Here is a 21,324-nt window from a genome sequence, read left to right as displayed (position 1 = left end):
AGATTGTATGCGCAGGTGCCGGTGAGTACCAAATTTCTCTTCATTCTTGTGTTGCTCATTTCTGCCTCCTAGTGGACATAGTACATCATTAACAGCGAATGTGGAAAATCACAGAAAATATAACTTGGATAAAACTGGTTTCTTTAGAAGTTGGGGTTGGTGGTGGAAACAAGTGAAAGGAAAAAATTCAATGAAGCACACAGCCCTGATTTATACAAATTATGTTTTCTAAGCCACCGGACCTGGTGTGTGCCTATAGTCCCAGTTACTTGGGAGGCTGAGGTTGGGTTTAGTCGAGCTCAGAAATTTGGGGGCAACCTGGCAACATGGTGAGGGCCTCTTAAAAATTTTTATTTTTGCTGGATGCTGGTGGCATGTCCTTGCTCCTCAGGAGGCTAAGAACCGAGGGCTATGGTTGAAAGCCAGCCCAGGCTGGAAACTGTGAGACTCCTATCTCCAATTAACCACCAAAAAAGATGGAAGTGGAGCTGTGGCCCTAGTGGTAGAGCACTGGCCTTGAGAAAAACCAAACCAAAACAAAACAACCCTCAGAAACAGTGTCTAAGCACAGTTTAAGAACTAGGATTGGCACAAAGAAAAATGTATTTTCTGTTGTTGATTTTTTTTTGCCAGCCTACACTAATGGGCAATTTAACTCAATTGAAGTATCTTGTGTACTATTATCCTGCAAATATTTGTGTTGCTGCTTTGCGACATTTATAAAAAAAGTCTACTGTGATTATATATGAATCTCTGGAAAATGAAAAGTGGTTTCATGTATATTTTGCTTTTTCATGGAAGACTGGGATGGGGGTGTAGCTCAGTAGTAGGGTGCTTACCTACGTGTGGTTCTAGTTCTGGCATCTAAAACCAACCCCCCCCCCCCAAACAACAAGAACAAAAATCAGTGTCTTGTGGAGATCTGAGTTCTAGTTGCTGATTACTGCTGCTGGTTCTTTCTAAGATCTGTATTGAAAACAGAAAAATAAGGATGCATTAGTATTTTTGACCTTTTTTTTTTTTTTTGCCAGTTCTTGGGCTTGAACTGAGAGCTTAGGCCCTGTTCCTGTCTTTGTTGTTCAACATTAGCAATCTACCATTTGAACCACAGCTTAGTGGTAGAGTGCTTGCCTACATGCATGAAGCCCTGGGTTCAATTCCTCAGTACTACATAAACAGAAAAAGCCAGAAGTGGCCCTGTGGCTCAAGTGCCAGAGCACTAGCCTTGAGTTGAAGAGCTCAAGGGACAGTGCTCAGGCCCAGAGTTCAATCCCCATGACTGACCAAAAAAAGAAAAAGTTGTAGAGTGCTAGCCTTGAGCCAAAGAAGTTCAAGGACAGTGCCCAGGACCTGAGTTCAAGTCCCAGGACTGGCCAAACAAACAAACAAAAAGAATCTCATGGACATTTCTGTCCTGACTGGCTTTGAACCTTGATCTTCAGCTCTCGGCCCCTTGAATAGCTAGGATTATAGGTATGAGCCACTGGCAACTGGTTGTGGGTCTATTATTATTATTATTACTTTGTGTGAGCACCAGGACTTAAATTCTGGGGTTTGTGTTCTCACTTGGTTTTCTTGCTCATAGCTGGCACTCTAACACTCAAGTTCAGCATTGGGTATCATGGACTTTTGTTTGTTTTGTTTGGGCTTTGATTCTTGATTCTCCAGGTCTCAGCTTCCACAGTAGCTAAGATTTCAGGTGGGAGATACTTGTGGCTGGTTGATAGTAAGGTAGGAGTTTGTATGTTTATGTGTAGGCATGTGTGTGCATTCAAGCACACGTTTCTGTGCATGCCAGTACAATGGTTTGAACTCAGGGACTGAATGCTGTCCTTTATCTCTTTTGCTCAAGGCTAGTGCTCCACTTAAGCCACAGTTCCACCTTGGGGGCTTTAATTTGTGAGATTCTTAACTTCTATTAGCCAGACTTACAAGATGGGAGTCTGAGAAACTATTATTTTCCATTGTCTTTTATGTTGGGCTGGCTTCTAATCTTTGTCCTTAGATCTCAGACTCCTGAGTAGCTAGGATTACAAGTAAGAACTACCAGTATCCTCCGGATAGTTTTTAATGAAGCACAACATATTTCTGTCTATTCTAGGATACTGACCTTACTTAGTTTTGGGGTCATAAGAACCTCCCTCCCTCCCTCACTCCCTTCCTCCCTTCCTCCCTCTCTCTCTCTCTCTCTCTTTCCCTCTCTTCTCCTCCCTCACCTTCCCTCCCTCCCTTCATCCCTCCCTCCCTTCGTCCCTCCCTCCCTTCGTCCCTCCCTCCCTCTCTCCCTCCCTCCCTCCATTCCTTCCTTCCTCCCTCTTGCCTTCCCTTTTTCCCTTTCCCTTCCTCTCTTCCTCCCTTCCCTTTTTCCCTTCCTCTCTTCCTCACTTCTTTCCTTCTTTCCTTCTTCCTTTCTCCCTTCCTTCTCAATCCTGGGGCTGGAAATCAGAGTCTGAGTACTGTCCCTGAGCTTCTTTTGCTAAGACTAGCACTCTATCACTTGAGCCACAGTGCCACTTCCAGCTTTTTCTGTTTATGTGGTACTGAGGAATTGAACCCAGGACTTCATGCATGCTAGGCAAGCACTCTGCCATGAAGCCACCTTCCCAGCCTCTGAGATATTTCTGTAAGTAAGACAGTAATCGCGGTTTTTTTTTTTTTTTTGTGCTGGTGCTAGGCTTGAACTCAGGACCTGGGTGCTATCCCTGAACCGCTAGCTAGTGCTCTACCACTTGAGCCACAGCTGCACTTCCAACTTGGTGATTAATTGTAGATAAGAGTCTCCCAGACTTCTCTGCCTAGGCTGACTTCCAACCATGATGCTTAGATCTCAGCCTCCTGAGTAGCTAGGATTATAGGCTAATATTTAGCACTTTATAAAATGTATCTTTTGGGAGAAATATAACTTGGTCTTTGAAATGTGTTTTCTTTTTTTCCCTAATGGGTAAAAAATACCAGAGACTATGAATCAATACAGATATAATAATTAGATTGTTCTTACACTGCCTTATAGAAGGGCAGATCTTGCTAAACACTTCTAATAAAGCACATCTTCGTTAATAATGGCAGTGTGTACAGTCTGTGCTACCAATGGAGAGGGCTGTGTGTCTCTCCTGTGATCTTTTTTTTTTTTTTCGTAAGCTGGAAGGTAGTTTGTACAGCCTGGAGTCACTGGGGCAGAGGAATTTCACTTCTTTACTCTGTGGTGGAGCGCTGGCCAGAACTCAGTTGCAGGAAACAGAAGCCATGAGTTATTTTAAGCCAGGGAATTTTTTTTTCCTGGGGATGAAGGTTTACAGAATCATTGGAAAGATGTGATCTTAGTTTGCCAGGGGGCTGTAATGAGTGCCTGGGAGTTTGTTTTCTCCTAGTTCAGGAGACAAGGAGTCATAGATCAAGTGTTCAGTAGGTTTGATTTTTTTTTTTTTTCCCATTGAGACCTTTCTTCTAGGCTTGAGGGTGGCTGTCTTCTTCCTGTGTTTTCATGTGATTATCTTTTAGTCTTATGTGTGTCCCAGGGCTGCTCCTCTTTTTATAAGAACACAGTCTTCCCAGAGAGGTCCTACCCTTATAGCCTCATTTTAATCTAAATACCTCTTGAAAGATTGTAAACGCAGTCAGTCCCCTTCCTAGATACCAGAGGCTATGATTTCAACATAGAGTTTTGGGGGTGGATAAAATAGAGTCCATAACTCCGGGGGAGTGGGATATAGGCCTAGCTTCCAGAATTGACTCAAAGACAGGCTGTAAAACTAATGGTGGAGAGTCACCCCTTTGTCACAGGAAGTTTCTGCTGTCATTATCCCATCCAGTTGAGTGTGTTCTGAGCTTTCATTTTATGATCTGGAAGCAGCGGCAACCACCATCACAGTTAGTCATCTTGAGCTCCAGTCATCCCATCCACCTTCTAGTTAGAGGAAGGATGCAGGGCAGAATGTAGAGCTCTACCCTTTGAGGCTTCATTTCCTAGAAGCCTCTGTAAACGGCCTCTGTAAACAAAGGTTTTGTAGTGTATCCAAGACAAAGCACTCAGCAATGGCTAAGTTTCTCTTCCAGAGCCTGTTCTTGCAGCCCTTCTCATTTTCCTGTGAATGGCAATCAGATTGATTACATTTTCTTGGCCAAGTGCTTTCTCTCTGGCCGGAAAAATTAGTTTCTGAGGACTTATGTTGGTGATCAAAAAAGAGCAGAGGAGAGACCAGCAAAGCAGTTCTGAATATGCCTCTATGCTCTGTGTCTTTTGTTGGGGGTTGGTCATTACTGTCTTCTAGATCATAAATCTAACCATTCACTGTCTTCCCATAGCCTCTGATGGGAATATCAATGCCACGGAGTCCTTAACAATGGCTACCATACTGAATGGAACTGAGAAGTTTGAAACTCCCACCAAACCAGGTATTATCATTGATGTTTTATACCCTGGAACCAGTTATCATTTTGAAACATTTCCATAAGGATCCAATGGGACCGGAGGGCCATCCTGGGAAGTTACAAATAGAACTGGTAGGCAAGTGGGCTGTGCTTCCTGCCAAGTAGGGATGTTGCTTACAGGAGACCAGGGTGATTTATAGATGTCATTTTTTCTAAACTTCGTTTTTCATTTAAGTGTCATGAAAATTTTAAATAGTTTATAATAGCAGAATACCAGCAAAAACAACACAGTCTACATGTAAGCTTTCAACCAGAAACATTCATGGGTAAATTTGGGTGTATGTTATCTTTACAATTCTAAGATATATGTATAGATTGTTTTATACACCTTCAGGCCATTTTCCACATTTTGGGTCTTCTTTTTCCCCATTACTTGTTTATGATGATTAGTTTTCTCTGTAAACAGAAAGATTTCTACAGCATTAATTTATGATCTGCCTTGCACTCAGTTGTCCAGATTATAATAGGCATATAATAATAATAATAATAATAATAATAATAATAATAATAATAATAATAATCCAATACTGGCCCACTACAGGGTTCACTACAGGGTTGTACTGAAACCACCGCCATGCTCATGTATTTGTGACCTGCCTCTGGCTGCATTCATGTTAGAATTAAGTAATAACAACAATTTCTTTCTTTTAAAGCCTAAAATACTTGTTCTCTAGCTTTTACAGAAAAAAATATTTTGACCTGTAGATTTGATTATTGGTTCTTAAAGTATGGTCTTGGAATCTGTATGGGGTCCCTTTTGAGGAAATCTCAAAAGCTCTCTGAGATGTTATTATAAGCAATGCTAAATTGTTATTTGGCCTTTTCATTCTCTCATGAGTGTATGGTGGTATTTTACAGACGTTACATGATATAGGATGATGACATTGTCACAGTAATTGTTAATGTTATTATCATATATAAAAATCAACTAGTTGGGTGTTGGTGGCTAATGCCTATAATCCTAGCTACTCAAATGGCTTGAGATCTAGAAGATCATGGTTTAAAGCTAGCCTGTCCAGAAAAGTTTGTGAGACTCCACCTCCAAAATAACCCAAAATCTGGGTTTGAGACATAGCTTAAGTGATAGAGTACCAGCCAAGTGAACTGGCCAAGTAAACACAAGGCCCTGAGTTCAGAACTGGCAAAAAAATTGTTATTTATAATAGAGTATAAACATAATCTATATAAACAAAATTACTCTGGGATCCTTAATGGTTATTAAGAAGATAAAAGTGTCGATTTTTTTTTCTTAAAGCTTTATGAACTTTGATCTAGAGCTTTTGTAAGTTAAGAGGACCAATGATGGTGAATAAAATTACAAGTCTAGGAATAAACAGGACTAGAACTAAGACCCAGTTTTTAAAAATATTATTATTATTTATTATTATTATTATCCCATGGTAGCACAGTGTGTAACCTTTATTTTTGGTATGGTCTGTGTCAGGGGAACCTGAGCCTTGAGCAAATCTCAGGGGCTCATTTCAGATCATTCAACTACCTATGGGGCAGTCTGCAAGTGTAGCTTTGGAAAGTAGACCTACAGAGCAGATATTACTCTTGCATGTGTGTTTTAATCACAATCTTCTTTTTCTTCTTCTCCTTTTTTTTCCCCTGTGTTCCTTGAAAACCTCTACATAGCACCCAGTCCTGTGTTTGACATTAAAATTGTTTTCGTCAGTCCAACCAGTGTGGGCCTCACCTGGGAAAACAATGACACAGTTGCTTCAAACTACACTTGCAGAATAAAGAATGAGATGGATAAGCCATGGCCGCTCACTGCTAATGATCAGAACCGGTGTAACCTCACAGGCTTGCGTCCAGGGACTTCCTACACATTCTTCATTGTCCCGGAAAGATCCAGTCATAATTGGGGATATCCCAGCAAAACTGTTACAACAAGTAAGGTGACAGGCATACAGTATAATCATGAACCCTTTTCTGTACCTTTGGACCTTGTCCATTCAAACTGTCTGTTAGAAAGAGCTTTGTTTTCATACTGTAGAAGAGGAGAAAGGGTACTGTGCTATGTCAAGCCAGGAGTTCAGGTAGCCAGATCTGTCAGGATTAGGGTTCTGTGTGTTTTTGGAAGTCTTAACTTTGTCTCATCCATTTCGTTATAAACAAACAAAACCAAAAATTCTATTATTTTATTGGTTCAGACCTATTTTTCGGTAAGACCCTGGAGTGGAAGTGATCTCATTAGAAATAGGATTTGATGACCAGTCATTTCTCACCTTTTAAACTCCTTTGGACATTGATATGGAATTTATAAATTCCCAGTAGTTTCTGTTGGGCAGGAAAGTTTGGTATACTTTATAGAAAATTTTGTGTTTCAAATGAAATGAAAGTGACATGACATTTAGATTTTAATTAAGGGTTAACAACTTTAGATTGAGGTTTAGCTTAGGCATCAGTACCATTACAAGTTGTTATAGCTGCAAATTCAGCAGCTATTTTTTTTAAGATGAAAAGAATACAAAGAAATTTACAGCTGGATGCTTGCTCGTGCCTATAATCCTGGCTTCTTGGGAGACAGAATGGGAGGATCACAGGTCATAAGACCTCTTCTAAATCCACGGCTGGGCAGAGTGTCACATGTCTGTTATTACAGCTCTGTGGGGGGCTGAGAATTGGAGAGGATGGCAGTTTCAGGCCAGCCTTCTCGGAAAAAGATCCTCAAGATTATCTCAGCAGAAGAAGCTGGGTATAGTGGCATTCATTCACCTGTCATCCTGACTACAATAGGAAGTCTAAAATAGGTGTGCTATAGTCCTGGTATGTGCCTGGGAGGGAGATGGAACCCTATCGCAGAAATAACCAGGGCAAAAAGGACTAGAGGCATGGGTTCAGAGAAGTGATAGAATGCCTCATATGTTAGCAAACGTGAGGACTTGAGTTCAAACCACAGTAACTCCCCCCCCCTCCCCCGCCAAGAGAAAAGCAATTTAAATGTAACCAATAGACGAGGATGTCTTTCTACGGTAAGAGAAAAAGCAGCCCTTCGTGTGTGTGTGTGTGTCTGTGTGTGTGTGTGTCTGTGTCTGTGTGTGTCTGTGTCTGTGTGTCTATGTCTGTGTCAGTAGGGAGAGGGTTTGATAGGTAGATAGGTTGGTAGGTAAGTAGATAGATAAGATAGATAGATTGATTGAAAAAACCTTGTGGGCTGGTGAATATATAACATGAAGTGAGCCAGGTTCATATAACGTCTCCTTTTGGCCATGGAACAGACAAGCACTAAATTAATGGCTTCTAGTGGCTTTTTTTTCTAAAAGCATTTTCAAAGTTTAGCCAGTTAATTTTATTTATTTATTTATTTATTTATTTATTTATTTATTTATTTATTTATTTATTTATTTATTTATTTATTTTTGGGTCCGGTTGTGGGGCTTGAACTCTGGGCCTGGGCGCTGTCCCTCAGCTCTTCAGCTCAAAGCTAGCACTCTACCACTATGAGCCACAGCGCCACTTCCGGCTTTTTTCTTTTTGCTTATGTGGTGCTGAGGAATTGAACCCAGGGCCTCATGCATGCAAGGAAAGTGCTCTATCACTGAGCCACCTTCCCAGTCCCTATTTTATTTTATTTTTGTGCCCATACTGGGGCTTGAACTCAAGGCCTGGGAGTTGTCCTTTGGCTTTCCACTCAAGGCTGGCTCTCTACCATTTGCGTCACAGCTCCATTTCTTGCTTTTTGGTGGTCAGCTGGAGATTAGAGTCTCATAAACTGTCTTACCCGGCAGGCTCCCAACCTTGATCCTCAGATGTCAGCTTCCTGAGTAGTTAGGGTGGATTACAGGGGATGAGCCACAGGGTACTTAGCTGTGCTGAGTGTTTTGATGACAGTTGACTTAAGATACTCCGTTTCACGAATGTCCATTTTGTGTTTTTCAAACAGAGCCTCTTCCAGTGTCGGACCTTTGTGTTGCCTTCATGGGTGTGACGCAGGTTGTTCTTACCTGGAGCAAGGACAATGGCACTGAATCTTACCGGATAGTTCTTCAAAGCACTAGCAACCATAGCAAGATGGTTGATAATTTAGCAGTCACCATTTCAGACCTGAAGCCAGGGTTTCGACATGTGGTCCAGTTTCTTCCAAAATTACATAAGACACCAAGTGAGACCACAGAAGGTGGCTTGGGTGAGTTATACAAGAGTAAGCTCTGGTATTGACTTTCAATCACTTTTTAGTTTGAAAAAAAATATTGTTCTCATGTATGTGTGGAGTTAGGCTTTTGGTTTCAAGTGACAGATGGAAACTAGAATGGAAAGAGCAATTTGTGGTCCATGTGTATTTTCCCCACTGTAGGCAGCAAGGTATTAAAGGAACAAGATGCTTCTCATCCCTTTCTTTTGCATCATTATGTGTAGCAGCTTTGTTTTTCAGAGTGGCTCCTTCCACACAGGTCAAGGAGAAAAGGCCATTCATTAGGCCTTTCCATTTTCACACTTTTGGTTCAGCGAACGCATTCCTTGAATTGGCTCTGGGTAGCTGTCCATGGGAAATCATGCTGGGAGAATATAAGGAGAATGGTCCCAAGATCATAGTTGAGAGAGAATGCAAGGTCTCTGTGGCATTCCTGGGACAATAGTATGAAATGATATATCCAGACAGAGATATTTATGAAGTGCCAACAGTGGGTACTGTTGGATGAATCATCATATGGATGATGTGCTGGAAGATGGAGGTTGTGTCCCTTTTGTGGTTGATGTCTTTGCTTTTGTGTTTAAACCAGATACCAACAACACAGAGAGAAGCCCAGAGGTGAGACTCCTATCAGACAACAGCCCCGTGGCTCCTGGCAAGGAGTCCCGAGGCATAGAAGTTCAGCTCGTCGGGTTAGAGTCTGACACTCAGTATACAGCCACTGTTTATTCTCAAGCAGCGGACTGCACAGAAGGACGGCCCCAGAACATCTCTCCCACTGTTTATTCTCAAGCAGCAAATTGCACAGAAGGACAGCCCCAGAACATCTCTTTCCTCACAAGTATGTGGAATTTTGTGAAACAGTTTTATCTTTGAGATTCCTTGCTTATAGTTTTGTTTTTGGATCTGAGTCATTTCTGTTGTCAGAGCGTTTTCGAGGTGAACTTTGGAGCAGAGCAGATGGTTGAGTTTCTTCAAACCTCTGTGGTCACAAAGCTCACTAAGACATTATTGAACAGTGTATATTCGGTAAAGATGCTGGGCACTGCCTTACGTCTTTCCTGTTTCTGCATATTAGCCATGGAGACATACTGCTTTAGAATGTTGTTATCTTCTGCAGCCATTGGGTGGAGCTTTTCCACACCTGGGATAAGAAAATGAATTTCTGTTTTTAACTTGCCCTTCGAATGCAGACGGACCTTTCTGTTGAAACACTTATTGACATGCCAATTGCTGCTTCTGAGTTCTTTCCTGGCCCACTGTCAATTTGCTAGAAATATGCCCAGATTCCTTCCTCCCTCCCTCCCTCCCTCCCTCCCTCCCTCCCTCCCTCCCTCCTTCCCTTCCTTCCCTCCCTTCCCTCCCTTCCCTCCCTCCCTCCCTCCCTCCCTCCCTCCCTCCCTCCCTCCCTCCCTCCCTCTCCCTCTCCCTCTCCCTCCCTCTCCCTCTTCCTCTCCCTCTCCCTCTCCCTCTCTCTCTCTCTCTCTCTCTCTCTCTCTCTCTCTCTCTCTCTCTCTCTCTCTCTCTCTCTCTCTCTCTCTCTCTCTCTCTCTCTCTCTCTCTCTCTCTTTCCACCAGTCCTGGGGCTTGAATTCAGGTTCTGGGCACTGTCCCTAAGTTTCTTTTGCTTAAGGCTAGCACTTGAGCCACAGTGCAACATCTGGGCTTTTCTGTTTATGTGGTACTGAAGAATCGAACCTAGAGCTTCATGCGTGCTACACAAGCATTCTCTACCACTAAGTCTCATTCTCACCCCTGTGTCCAGGGTTTTGGCTCTCAGAGAGTTTGTAACATAAGGGAGTTGAGACATATGGACATGGGAAACTGCATGCAGTTGAGCCCTGTGCTCAGGATCCAACGCTGCATTGCATTACCACAAGCCCTTAAGGGGTTGGTGGCAGGGGGCATGAATGGACTTGGTTGTCTTACCCAAATATGTATGTATTTTAAAGGACTCACAGAACTGAGGGAATGAAGGTTGAAATTGGAGTGGTAGAGATAGGAAACCGGCTGGTACCCAGGAGACTCTGCGGGGATGTGGGTGGGTCGGGTGGGTGTGAGTAATCCTACATCCAGTGACAAACTCAGGAAGTTCCTTTGAAGTTCCTGGAGGGACAGACTCACTGAGCAGGGACACCCGACTCTTTTGGGACTCTTGTACACTCTAGACATGGTTATATGGTGAAGATGGGGAGCAATTGCCAGGCTGATAAAACCCCTTTATAACTTGTGTGTTTGTGTGTGTGTGTGTGTGTGTGTGTGTGTGTGTGTGTGTGTGAGAGAGAGAGAGAGAGAGAGAGAGAGAGAGAGAGAGAGAGAGAATGAGAGAGAGAGAAAAAGAGAGAAAGAGAGAGAGAATGTGAGATTGAGCTTTTGTGGTCAAGGCTAAGTGCTCTACTACTGGAGCCACAGCTCCATTTCTGTTTTGTGTGTATGTGTGTGCATTTAATTGGAGATAAGAGTCTCATGAACTTGCCTGTTGAGGCTGGCTTGAGATCTTTAGATCTCAACTGCTTGACTAGCTAGAATTACAGGTGTGAGGCTCCGCAACAACTCATTATCTGGTGTGGTCATTTTTTTTTTTTTTTTACTTCTTTTTTGTTTTTTTACAGATTCTGGTCAGGTTTTTGACATCCAAGTTGTGGTCATCAATGCTACAAGCATGACCCTCACCTGGAAAGACAAATACAATGGGTCGTCTGCTGCCTATACGTACAAGGTCCATGTGGCTGGAGGCACTCATTTCCTCAACTTCACTGTCCCCGAGAAAAGTCTCGTCATCCTGGGACTCCACTCAAGTACCTTGTACAATGTCACAGTGTGTCCTTTCCTGGAAGACATTGAGGGCGTGCCAGGCTTTCTCCAGGTGTACACCCGTGAGTTCCTTTGGTGCTCTGGCTAACCTTTCTTGTGGTCTATCATGTGCCAGGCCTAGATTTGAAGAGAGGATGCTTTGTTCCTTTCCTGAAGGAATGTACAGAACTGTACAGGGGCCCACAGGGACTCCTACAATAGTGACCACAGCCAACACTGAGCATCTTGTAATGTGCTCTCTTTTCGCTGGAGCACTGAATGCTCGCAACGGCCCTGTCACACGGCTAATCTGATTTTATGGATGAGGAAGCCAGGGCTGAGAGAGGTAATGTAGTGTCACATCACCTCTCTGCTAAGTGACAGATATGACATTAGGCCCGTAGGAGACTTAATGATGCATTGAAGATAAAGTAGCCAGGAGCCATAAGTTTCTATTCTAGAACCTGAGCCCTTAGCCGTGAGCAAGGGGAATCTTTGCCTCTGCTCATCTGTGAATGACTTTGTACAGTTTAAATGCACAGTGTCTGTATTCTGGTGGCCAGGTGTTCTCTCCATGGGATGAACACCAGCTTGTGTTGTAGTTGATGATACAAATTTTTAAAAAAGGGGTCCTAAATGTGTTTTTTTAACTCTTAGTGTTATATTTTTTGAAGGTTAGTTATGCCTATGTTTTAGATATCTTTTTTTCTGTCTGTCTATCTGTCATATCTCTCTCCCTCCTCTCTCCCTCCCTTCCTCCCTTCTTCTGTCTGGTCTTGCTATTAGTCCAAGCTGGCCACAGTGTGAATCATGACACTTAGCCCAGAACTAGAGTTTTTTTTTTTTTTTTCAATTTATTGTTATTATACAGGTGAAGTACAGAGGGATTACCATTATATGATTCAGGTAATGAGTACATTTCCTTTTGTACAGTGCCTTCCCTTCCTTCACAGAGACAAGACATTTTTAATCTCATCATGCACTATCTTACTATCTTTTCCCTCAGCTCCTGGTCCTGTCTCCCACTTTCAAGTGACACTTGTCCGCTTAAGGGAAATTGGCTTAGCTTGGAACAGCAGTGACTCAGATTTCTTTAGGATTGTTACCACGCAGGAAGAAACTGGAAACCATCAAGATAATGTGACGACCACCAACCAAACAATTATCATCGATAACTTAAAGCCTGGAACCAGTTATCGTTTTGAAATATTTCCACAAGGACCCAATGGGACTGAAGGGCCATCTCAACAAGTTACAAATAGAACTGGTAAGCAAGTGGGCTGTGCTTCTGTTAAACAGGGATGTTGCTTAAAGGAGAGAGGAGTGATTTATAGATGTCACGTGTTTCAAGTATTGCCCTCATAGTAAGGAAAAAAAAAACCCTTAAGAATATTTCATAACTTTATACGATGATACAAAATGTACTGATGAACAACAACAAAATTCCCCTAAGGTAAATCATCAACCAGAGTTAATTACTGATAAAATATGTACATACATATTTTTTTTCTATAGAGTAATTTAAAAAATGTTTTTTCCAAATAGTTATATAAAGGGGTTTCAATTTAGCATACTGATTTATGTTTACAGTGTATCTTGATTAGAGTCTTTCATTCCTCACTTGTCCCCAAACTATCCTCCAACCATCCCACCTTTACCGCTTTCTGCGAGTTTCCTAGTTTCATTTTCACACAGGTACATTGGAATATTATGGTTGTATTCACCAATCATGTTCCTCTTTACTCACTTGTTTGCTCTCTTCCAATTAGTCCTCACTCCTCTCAGATAAAGCATCTTTTAGTTTCCTGGCATTCATTTTGTTAAACTGTTAATTGTTCAGAGGGGTTATACTATGGCAATCTCACTCCTACCCATACCACCCTGTGATCCATTTGATTGTGTATATGCATGTGCATGGACCTCCATGTGTTTTCAGATATGTCCATATTTCAGGTCTAACTCCCTCATATGAGAGAAAATATGTGCTCTTTGACTCTCTGAGGATGGCTTACTTGACACCCTAAGATTTTTCCAGGTTCATTCAGTTTCCTGAAAATGATAGAACTTACAGGGTAATTTTAACACGTGTCTTGTATTCCATTGTCTGCCTGTCAGATACAGATGGCCCTCCATAGAGCTGATCTAGGGTTTTTTTTTTTTTTTTTTTTTTTTTTTTTTTTCTGGTGCCAGTCCTGGGACTTGAGCTCAGGGCCTGGGCATTGACCATTTTGTGCTCAAAGCTAGCATTCTGCCACTTGACCACAGTTCCACTTAGAAGAGTGGCTTTGAACCATGATCCTCAGATCTCAGTCTCTTAAGTAGCTAGAGGCATGAGCCAGAAGTACCCAGTGTGGGCTTTAAAAACTGATACTGGGATTTGAACTCAGGGATTTGCCCTGGCTATACAGGAACTCTACTGTTGAAGCATATCAGCCCTTTTTTGCACTGGTTATTTTGAGTTAGGATCCCACCTTTTGAACTGGTACACATCTGGACCATGATCCTCCTATTTTTAAGTTTCTCATAGTAGCTGAGATGGAATCCGGCAGGTAATGTACATCATAGCTAGCTTTTTCCATTTAGATGAAATCTTGGACTTTTCTATCCTGGATAGTCTTGTCTTTTCTTTCTTTTTTTTTTGGGTCAGGTCGTGGGGCCTGAACTCTGGGCCTGGGTGCTGTCCCTCAGCTCTTCAGCTCAAGGCTAGTGCTCTACCACTTGAACCACAGTGCCACTTCCGGCTTTTTTTCTTTTTGGTTATGTGGTGCTGAGGAATCAAACCGAGGGCCTCACGCATGCAAGGCAAGCTCTCTACCTCTGAGCCACCTTCCCAGGCTATATCCTGGATAGTCTTGAATCATGATCCTCTCGATCACAGCATCCTCAGAAGTTAGGATTATGGGTATGAGCCATGGTGCCTGGCTCTCACAGTTATTTCAATATGACTGATGATATATCGGGACTGAATGAGGGCTTTTCCACATCAACTGAGCTCTGATGCACATGTTGGAATAAAGAATGTTTGTTTTTGAAACTTGTTCAGATTTTAAAAATTGATTATTATTAATATGAATATTATTAATCAGTGCATGGTGAGAACTGTGTGTAGTCAATCCACAAATGAGGTTAGGCTTCACATTTTACCCTTTGTAGACTCATTGGAGAGATGAGTAACGAAATAAACCATTTATTTTGACAGACACTTTGAAATGAAGCTGAGTATCACTGTGGTCATGAACAATTTTTTTACCCCTTCTTTCCTTCTGAGCAGACTCCAGTGCCGTGTGTGACATCCGTGTGATCCGTGTCACCACCACCGAAATGCAACTGGAATGGCAGAACAGAGACAATGTTTCTGGATACATCTACCATTTAGTTATACAGTCTCAGTATGGCTCCAACAAAACCAACAGTTCTGAGAAAAATATCATTCTGGAGGACCTCATTCCTGGGATATTGTACAATGTCACAATCACCCCGGAAATAGACCAAGTCCAGGGGGATTCGGGCTCCATCGCACACTACACACGTAAGTCTCTGGGCCTTTTGCTTGGAGGGAGCTTGCTAAAGGATGGGGAAGGCCCATTATATCTCTGGGTTTCCATTTGATATTTAGCTGCTTCACATGGACATAGCTGCCTAGCCAAAGGCTCACCTGTTCCCTTGGTCCATTGTGGTTAAAGCCATGTGAACATGAAATTGTTTTGAGGGGCAGAAAGTGACTGACTTATCCCATGAAAGCAGAGAACATTGGCGATCTACTCATCCCTTGGGAACACAGATTAGAGTGACCAGATCTTTTTTTTTTTTTTAATTGTGAAAATACTGTACTGAGGGGTTACAATTACATGGGCAAGATAATGAGTACATTTCTTATCAAGCATTGTAGCCTCCTCCTTTGTTTCCCTTTCCCATCCCTTCCCATCCTCCCTTCCCCCCACCCAATTAGAGTGACCAGATCTTGTGGCACTGGAAGATCCAGCTCTGATGAGGAGCTTTGCTTGGGGCTTGAACTCTGGGCCTGGGTGTTGTCCCTGAGCTTCTTTTGCTCAAGGCTAGCATTCTATCACCTGAGCCACAGTTCTGGCTTTTTCTGAGTAGGTTATTGGAGATAAGAGTCGTTGAACCTCTATCCTCAGATCTCAGCCTCCTGAGAAGCTAGGATTACCTGTGTGAGCCACTGCCTCCAGCCCTGTAAGACTCTTATTTCCAATTAATCACCAAAAAGCCTGAAATGGAGTTGTGATGCAAGTGTTAGAGCACTGTCCTTGAGCAAAAATGCTTAGGGACTGTGCCTAGGCTGTGAGGTCAAGCCTCAGTACCAGCACAAAACAAACAAAACAAAAAGAGTCACAGACTTTCCTGCCTGGGCTGGCTTCAGACCTCCATCCTCAGATCTCAGCTTCCTGAATAGCCAAGATCATAGGTGTGAGCCATCAGTTCTTGGCTAAATTTTTCTTTTTAAACCCAGGGCCCAGCAACGTGTCCTACATTGTAGTGGAGCCCAATACCACAGCAGCAGCCTTCCACTGGAATAACACAGATGCAGCCTCAGCAACGTACTCCTACCGCCTTGTTATCACACAGGCTGAAAACAGCAGCATAACCAAAGTGATCAAAGACATGAGAGTCACTTCCGTGGTAGTCACGGAGTTAACACCTGGCTCGTCCTACACAGTGGAGATCTTTGCACAAGTGGGGGATGGTCTTGAGTCAGGGCCTGGCTTGGAGTTGTTCTGTACAGGTGAGTAGTCTCTGGTGCCCCTTGGCCTCCTTCCTGTCTGATGTCCACTTGCAGGTACTTCTTCCCAGCCTGTGGGGCAAAGGCCCTGAGGTTGGAGACCCTGTGTGTTAGAAGAAGAATAGGAAGTTAAGTATTAGGAGTGGATCCATGGGAGCAGGACATGAAGCTGGAGAATAGGGGGCCAGGGTATGAAAGATGTCTGGCCATGTAGTTCCTGACTTTTCCCTTTAAATGGACAGGCAATGACAAGAACACTCAGCCTTTTTGCCCCTCCTGACAAGTACCTGTCTCATAATTCAGAAAGTTGTGATGAAGAGCAGAGCCCAGATGAATGCTGTGTTCTGGGGGACCCCTGGGGAGGCTCTGTAGATTCAGGAGAGTCTTTGGCTCCCAGCTCAGAGGTTCCTTTGTAGCCTCTGTACCCTGGACTACCTCATTCTGTCCCCTTCTTTAGAGTGCCCCACTCAGGTGAGTTCAGGCTGATTGGAAGTGGGGGGGGGGGTCTGAGTACCTTCAGTCTCCCTGATGGTACTTGAGCTGGGCCCTTGCCCTCTGACCATTCACATGGGTGATTAAAAAATCCCTGTGGGGGCTGGGAAGGTGGCTCAGTGGTAGAGTGCTTGCCTTGCATGCATGAGGCCCTGGGTTCGATTCCTCAGCACCACATAAGCAAAAAGAAAAAAGCCGGAAGTGGCGCTGTGGCTCAAGTGGTAGAGCGCTAGCCTTGAGCTGAAGAGCTGAGGGACAGCGCCCAGGCCCAGAGTTCAGGCCCCACAACTAGACCTCCCCCCCCCCCCCCCAAAAAAAAAAATCCCTGTGGTCTTGAATCACCCTGTCTACACTCAGGCTCCATCTTACTTGATCTTCATTTTGTTTGTTTTGCTGTTTTTGCAGTGCTAGGGTTTGAACTCAGGGACTTGTACTTGCTAGACAGGTGCTCTGCCATTTGAACCATGTCCCCAGCTAGGAGCTGGTCTTTGTGTTTGGGTCTTTTTTATTGCTGATACCTATCCTAGCTTTAATAATTGCAACCTGCAGTGGAATGAAAAATTCATAGAATCCAGGTCTCAGGGAAGAATGCAGGGACCTCAGCGGTGACTTGTGAATGCTTTGCTTGTGCTAGAATTCTGCAGAACTGTAGATATTCTCCCCTGTGATGAACTCAGCTCCCCATTGAGATTGGCGCTTAGTAACATTTGTGATCCTCATCTTAATGATAAGGACACTGCCTCCAGTGACGGTAGAGTAGTCAACACATTGTGTCTGTAAATGTCGATTTAGAAAAACCTGCGTTCTGGTTCTGACCTTGTCCTCTTCAGCCATTATCTTCTGCAAACTACTTAAACCCTCACTGAGCCTCAATTGATGTATGTGTGAAATAGGACCGTGTGAGCCTCGCCTGGCCCCCCAAAAAGGATTGCCATGAGAGCCCTAAATGGAGTGGTGTGTCTTGTGGAGCCCAAATTCTGTCTCGCCTGGACATCTTGTTTGATAACTGATGCCTGGTGTTTTCATTTAACCCTCCAGCAGTCCTGCTGAGCCTTGAGCTTTGAAATGACTGTTCTATCCATTTAGAGTCTGCAGGAACCTCTTCTTCGTGGCTGGGCTAGGGTCCTGCATCCCATGCGACTTACCCTGTATCGCGCTTGTTTTTCAGATCCTGCTCCAGTGACCTCCTTCCACTGTGAGGTGGTCCCCAAAGAGCCAGCCTTGGTTCTGAGGTGGGCCTGCCCTCCGGGCACCAATGCAGGCTTCGGGGTGGGGGTCAGCAGTGCGGTCTGGGAGAATACCACCCTCGTGGAGAGCTGTGCCTCCGAGAATGGCACCGAGTGCAGCACGAAAGTCACGTATTTGAATTTTTCTACCTCCTACAACATCAGCATCTCCACCTTGTCCTGTGAGAAGATGGCTCCGCCCGCCCAACGCACCTGCACCACCAGCATCACAGGTGGGCCTTGGGGTGGGAGCAAGTCTGCAAGCATGGCCCAGAAATCCTTTTTTTTTTTTTTTTGGCTTATTTGCCATAGAGCCTTTGTTGGCAGACAAGTATCCCATTCTGTAGAAATCCTGTGTGCAAAACCAGAGTCAGAGGGACTTGTTTTTGTACATTCCTAAAAGTTGGTTGTTTACAGAATAGCTCATCACCATATCTTTATGTAGAGAGTCCCTCACTGCATGATAAAAAGCATTTCCTTTTTTTTTTTTTTTTTTTTTGGGGTCCGGTCATGAGGCCTGAACTCTGGGCCTGGGCGCTGTCCCTCAGCTCTTCAGCTCAAGGCTAGCGCTCTACCACTTGAGCCACAGCGCCACTTCCAGCTTTTTTCTTTTTGCTTATGTGGTGCTGAGGAATCGAACCCAGGGCCTCAGGCATGCAAGGCAAGCGCTCTACCACTGAGCCACCTTCCCAGCCCAATATGTATATTTTTAATAGCATTAATTTTGTCCTAATCCTTGAACATGGGATATCTTTCCGTTTATTTGCATCTTTTATGACCATTTGGTTTTTAGCACACAAGTCTTTCACCTTCTTGTTTTATTTTAATTATGCCTCCATAGATGTGTTAAAAAAAATGAAAGCATGTATTGGTAGAAATAACAATAATGAAACCATACCAGGCAATTGGCAGTCTGTACTCTGTGGGATATGGCGACACACACTGAAAGGGTTGTTGTGATCCGGGCTTTCCCCATAGCCACGGTCTCTCTATGTCCCTGATTTTCATCCCTGCTTCTTTTTTTTGGGGGGGGGGGGGTCCGGTTGCGGGACTTGAACTCTGGGCCTGGGTGCTGTCCCTCTTCAGCTCAAGGCTAGCGCTCTACCACTTGGGCCACAGTGCCACTTCCGGCTTTTTTTCTTTTTTGCTTATGTGGTGCTGAGGAATCGAGCCCAGGGCCTCATGCATGCAAGGCAAGCACTCTACCACTGAGCCACCTTCCCAGCCCCTTGTCCCTGCTTCTTGCTTGCTGACTTTGCTTTGCATGAGCTCAGTATACTAAGGTTTCAGGTAGGGCAGATTCTGAGGAGGGCATGTAAGCACAGACTCTTCCTTAATGCTTTTGTTCCTTGTTTGATCTTAAGTGTTGGTTTTGTTTTGTTTCAGATCCCCCTCCTCCAGATGGATCCCCCAATATTACCTCCATCAGCCACAATTCAGTAAAAGTCAAGTTTAGTGGGTTTGAAGCCAGCCATGGACCCATCAAAGCCTATGCTGTCATTCTCACCACTGGGGAAGGTAAGGACTGGCTGCAGCCTGTGCTTTGGGTTTCAGAGCGGGAGGGTTAGGCCCATCCTGATAAAAGTTCAAGGGTCGTGAAAGTTTCTCTGAAGCTCTGAAGAGCAGGTGCCTCTTTGGCAGCTATTTAGTTCTACCATTGTGGAATGAAAACAATTATAGAAGATACATAAAGAATGAGTAGGCTTCTTCCTGCGAATTGTTACTTGCCAAAACAGGTGGTGGCTAGATTTGGCCCTTAGACTATAACTTGCCTACCTTGGATCTAGATTTCTTTTCTCTTTACCAACTTTGTCTACCCTTTCCTTCAATTCATCCTTAAGAGGCCAACTTTCTCTTAATAAAGAAACATTTGTATTTGTTGGTGGGGCCTTGGCAAAGAGCATGCTGCTGCTCAGAGAGGAGGATGAGTTAAGGCCTTTTTCTCTCCCTTAAATGCTGCTAATCACTCCTTGATAGTAATGAAGGGAATGACTTGAGTACCTGGCATAGGCCAAGTTTTGTTATTTTCTGTGGTTCTTTTAGCTAAATGTGAGCGAGATAGGACTTCCTCTGTCACAGTATCCTAGAAGAAGCTACAAACCAAACTTACTTTCAGGGATATGGGGACCCAGAGGATAGAAATGTGTTGGTATCATAAGTTGTTCCAGAATCTCAAACATGATTGACTGCCAGGCACCCGTTGCTCAGGCCTTTAATTCTAGCTACTTGGAGCCTGAGAACTGATGACTGTGCTTTGAAGCCTGCCTGGGCAGGAAAGTCTGTGGGACTCTTTATCTCTAACTAAGCAAAAGCCAGAAGTAGAGCTGTGGCTCAAGTGGTAGAACAATTAGTCGAGCACAGAAGCTCAGGGACAGTGCCCAGGCCCTGCATTCAAGCCCCAGGACGAGTGTCCCCCGCCCCCTCCCCCACCCCCAACTTCCCAAAAAAGATTAGTGATTTCTGTGTCTCTCTCTCTCTGTCTGTCCCTGTTTCTTTTTGCTTTGGTCTATTCCAAGTTGTCTTTTTTTTTGGGTTATTGTTGGTTTTCAACGAATCTCAAACTTGAATGATCCGAACGATTTGGTGATGTTGCATGCAACCAGGCTGACCACTTCTGGCCTGTGATGAGCAAGACCGCAGGTGTGAGCCAGATGTTTTCGTTAGGAATCCAGCTGTACCATGTGGGCAGTGTGACCTTGAACCAGGTCTTGTTAGTTTTAGAATGGGGGTGATAATCCTGGGGGCTGAGATTTGTGGTGATGAAATGAGATACTGTAAGAAGTGCTCAGAATTTGATGTAAGCAAAGCCTGGCTCTTAAGAGGTACATAGGAGCTGGAAGCTAGTGACATGGTCCCCTGGCGCCGGTGTCATTATTTATATGTGGGAGACAGACATCCTCCCCTGCCTTCACTTACCCCCTGTCTTCTGTGTGCCTTTCTTAGCGGACCATCCTTCTGCAGATGTTTTGAAATACACATATGAGGATTTCAAAAAGGGGGCCTCTGATACTTATGTGACATACCTCATAAGAATGGAGGAAAGAGGACGCTCTCAGGGATTGTCTCAAGTCTTGAAATATGAAATCGATGTGGGGAATGAGTCCACCACCCTCGGCTACTACAACGGGAAGCTGGAACCTCTGGGCTCCTATCGGTAATGTCTTCATTTCTAAAGGTTTGGGGCCGAGTCTGGTGCCAAAACAAACAACCTCTAGGTGCCTGTGGCACTAGATAGACAATATCTTCACAGACTGAGTTTGCTCTTTGTCACCTGACCACAGGGCTTGTGTGGCTGGCTTCACCAATATTACTTATCACCATCAAAATGATGGACTCATCAATGGCGCTGAGAGCTATGTGTCCTTCAGTCGCTACTCGGAGGCCGTTTTCCTGCCTCAGGATCCAGGTAGAGCAGAAACAACAGCCCTGCTACCAATCCACACCACCTGTGTACCTCTGGGGCCCCAAGGGGGTTAGAGTTCCTGGCTTTCTCCTCTCACCGC

The 21,324-nt window shown here is 44.0% G+C and overlaps 1 protein-coding gene across 1 annotated transcript in view; it reads left to right on the top strand.

Annotated features, from left to right (window-relative positions):
* The window catches only part of Ptprj (protein tyrosine phosphatase receptor type J), a 168,690-nt gene that overhangs the window by 128,275 nt on the left and 19,091 nt on the right, over nt 1-21,324 (top strand). Inside the window, exons 2-14 of the mRNA XM_070032324.1 lie at nt 3-21; nt 4,303-4,392; nt 6,067-6,327; nt 8,321-8,563; nt 9,159-9,410; nt 11,182-11,445; nt 12,369-12,629; nt 14,634-14,891; nt 15,834-16,106; nt 17,764-18,054; nt 19,208-19,339; nt 20,765-20,975; nt 21,103-21,227. Of these exons, the coding sequence (XP_069888425.1) occupies nt 3-21; nt 4,303-4,392; nt 6,067-6,327; nt 8,321-8,563; nt 9,159-9,410; nt 11,182-11,445; nt 12,369-12,629; nt 14,634-14,891; nt 15,834-16,106; nt 17,764-18,054; nt 19,208-19,339; nt 20,765-20,975; nt 21,103-21,227 (2,680 nt within the window). The remainder of the gene's footprint in view (nt 1-2; nt 22-4,302; nt 4,393-6,066; nt 6,328-8,320; nt 8,564-9,158; nt 9,411-11,181; nt 11,446-12,368; nt 12,630-14,633; nt 14,892-15,833; nt 16,107-17,763; nt 18,055-19,207; nt 19,340-20,764; nt 20,976-21,102; nt 21,228-21,324) is intronic.

The sequence above is a fragment of the Dipodomys merriami genome, unplaced genomic scaffold, assembly GCF_024711535.1.
Source record: "Dipodomys merriami isolate MVZ:Mamm:240054 unplaced genomic scaffold, mDipMer1.0.p SCAF_21, whole genome shotgun sequence".
Classification (NCBI taxonomy): Eukaryota; Metazoa; Chordata; class Mammalia; order Rodentia; family Heteromyidae; genus Dipodomys; species Dipodomys merriami.
Note: the sequence above shows the minus strand (reverse complement) of the source record. Positions and strands in the feature narration are given on the sequence as shown.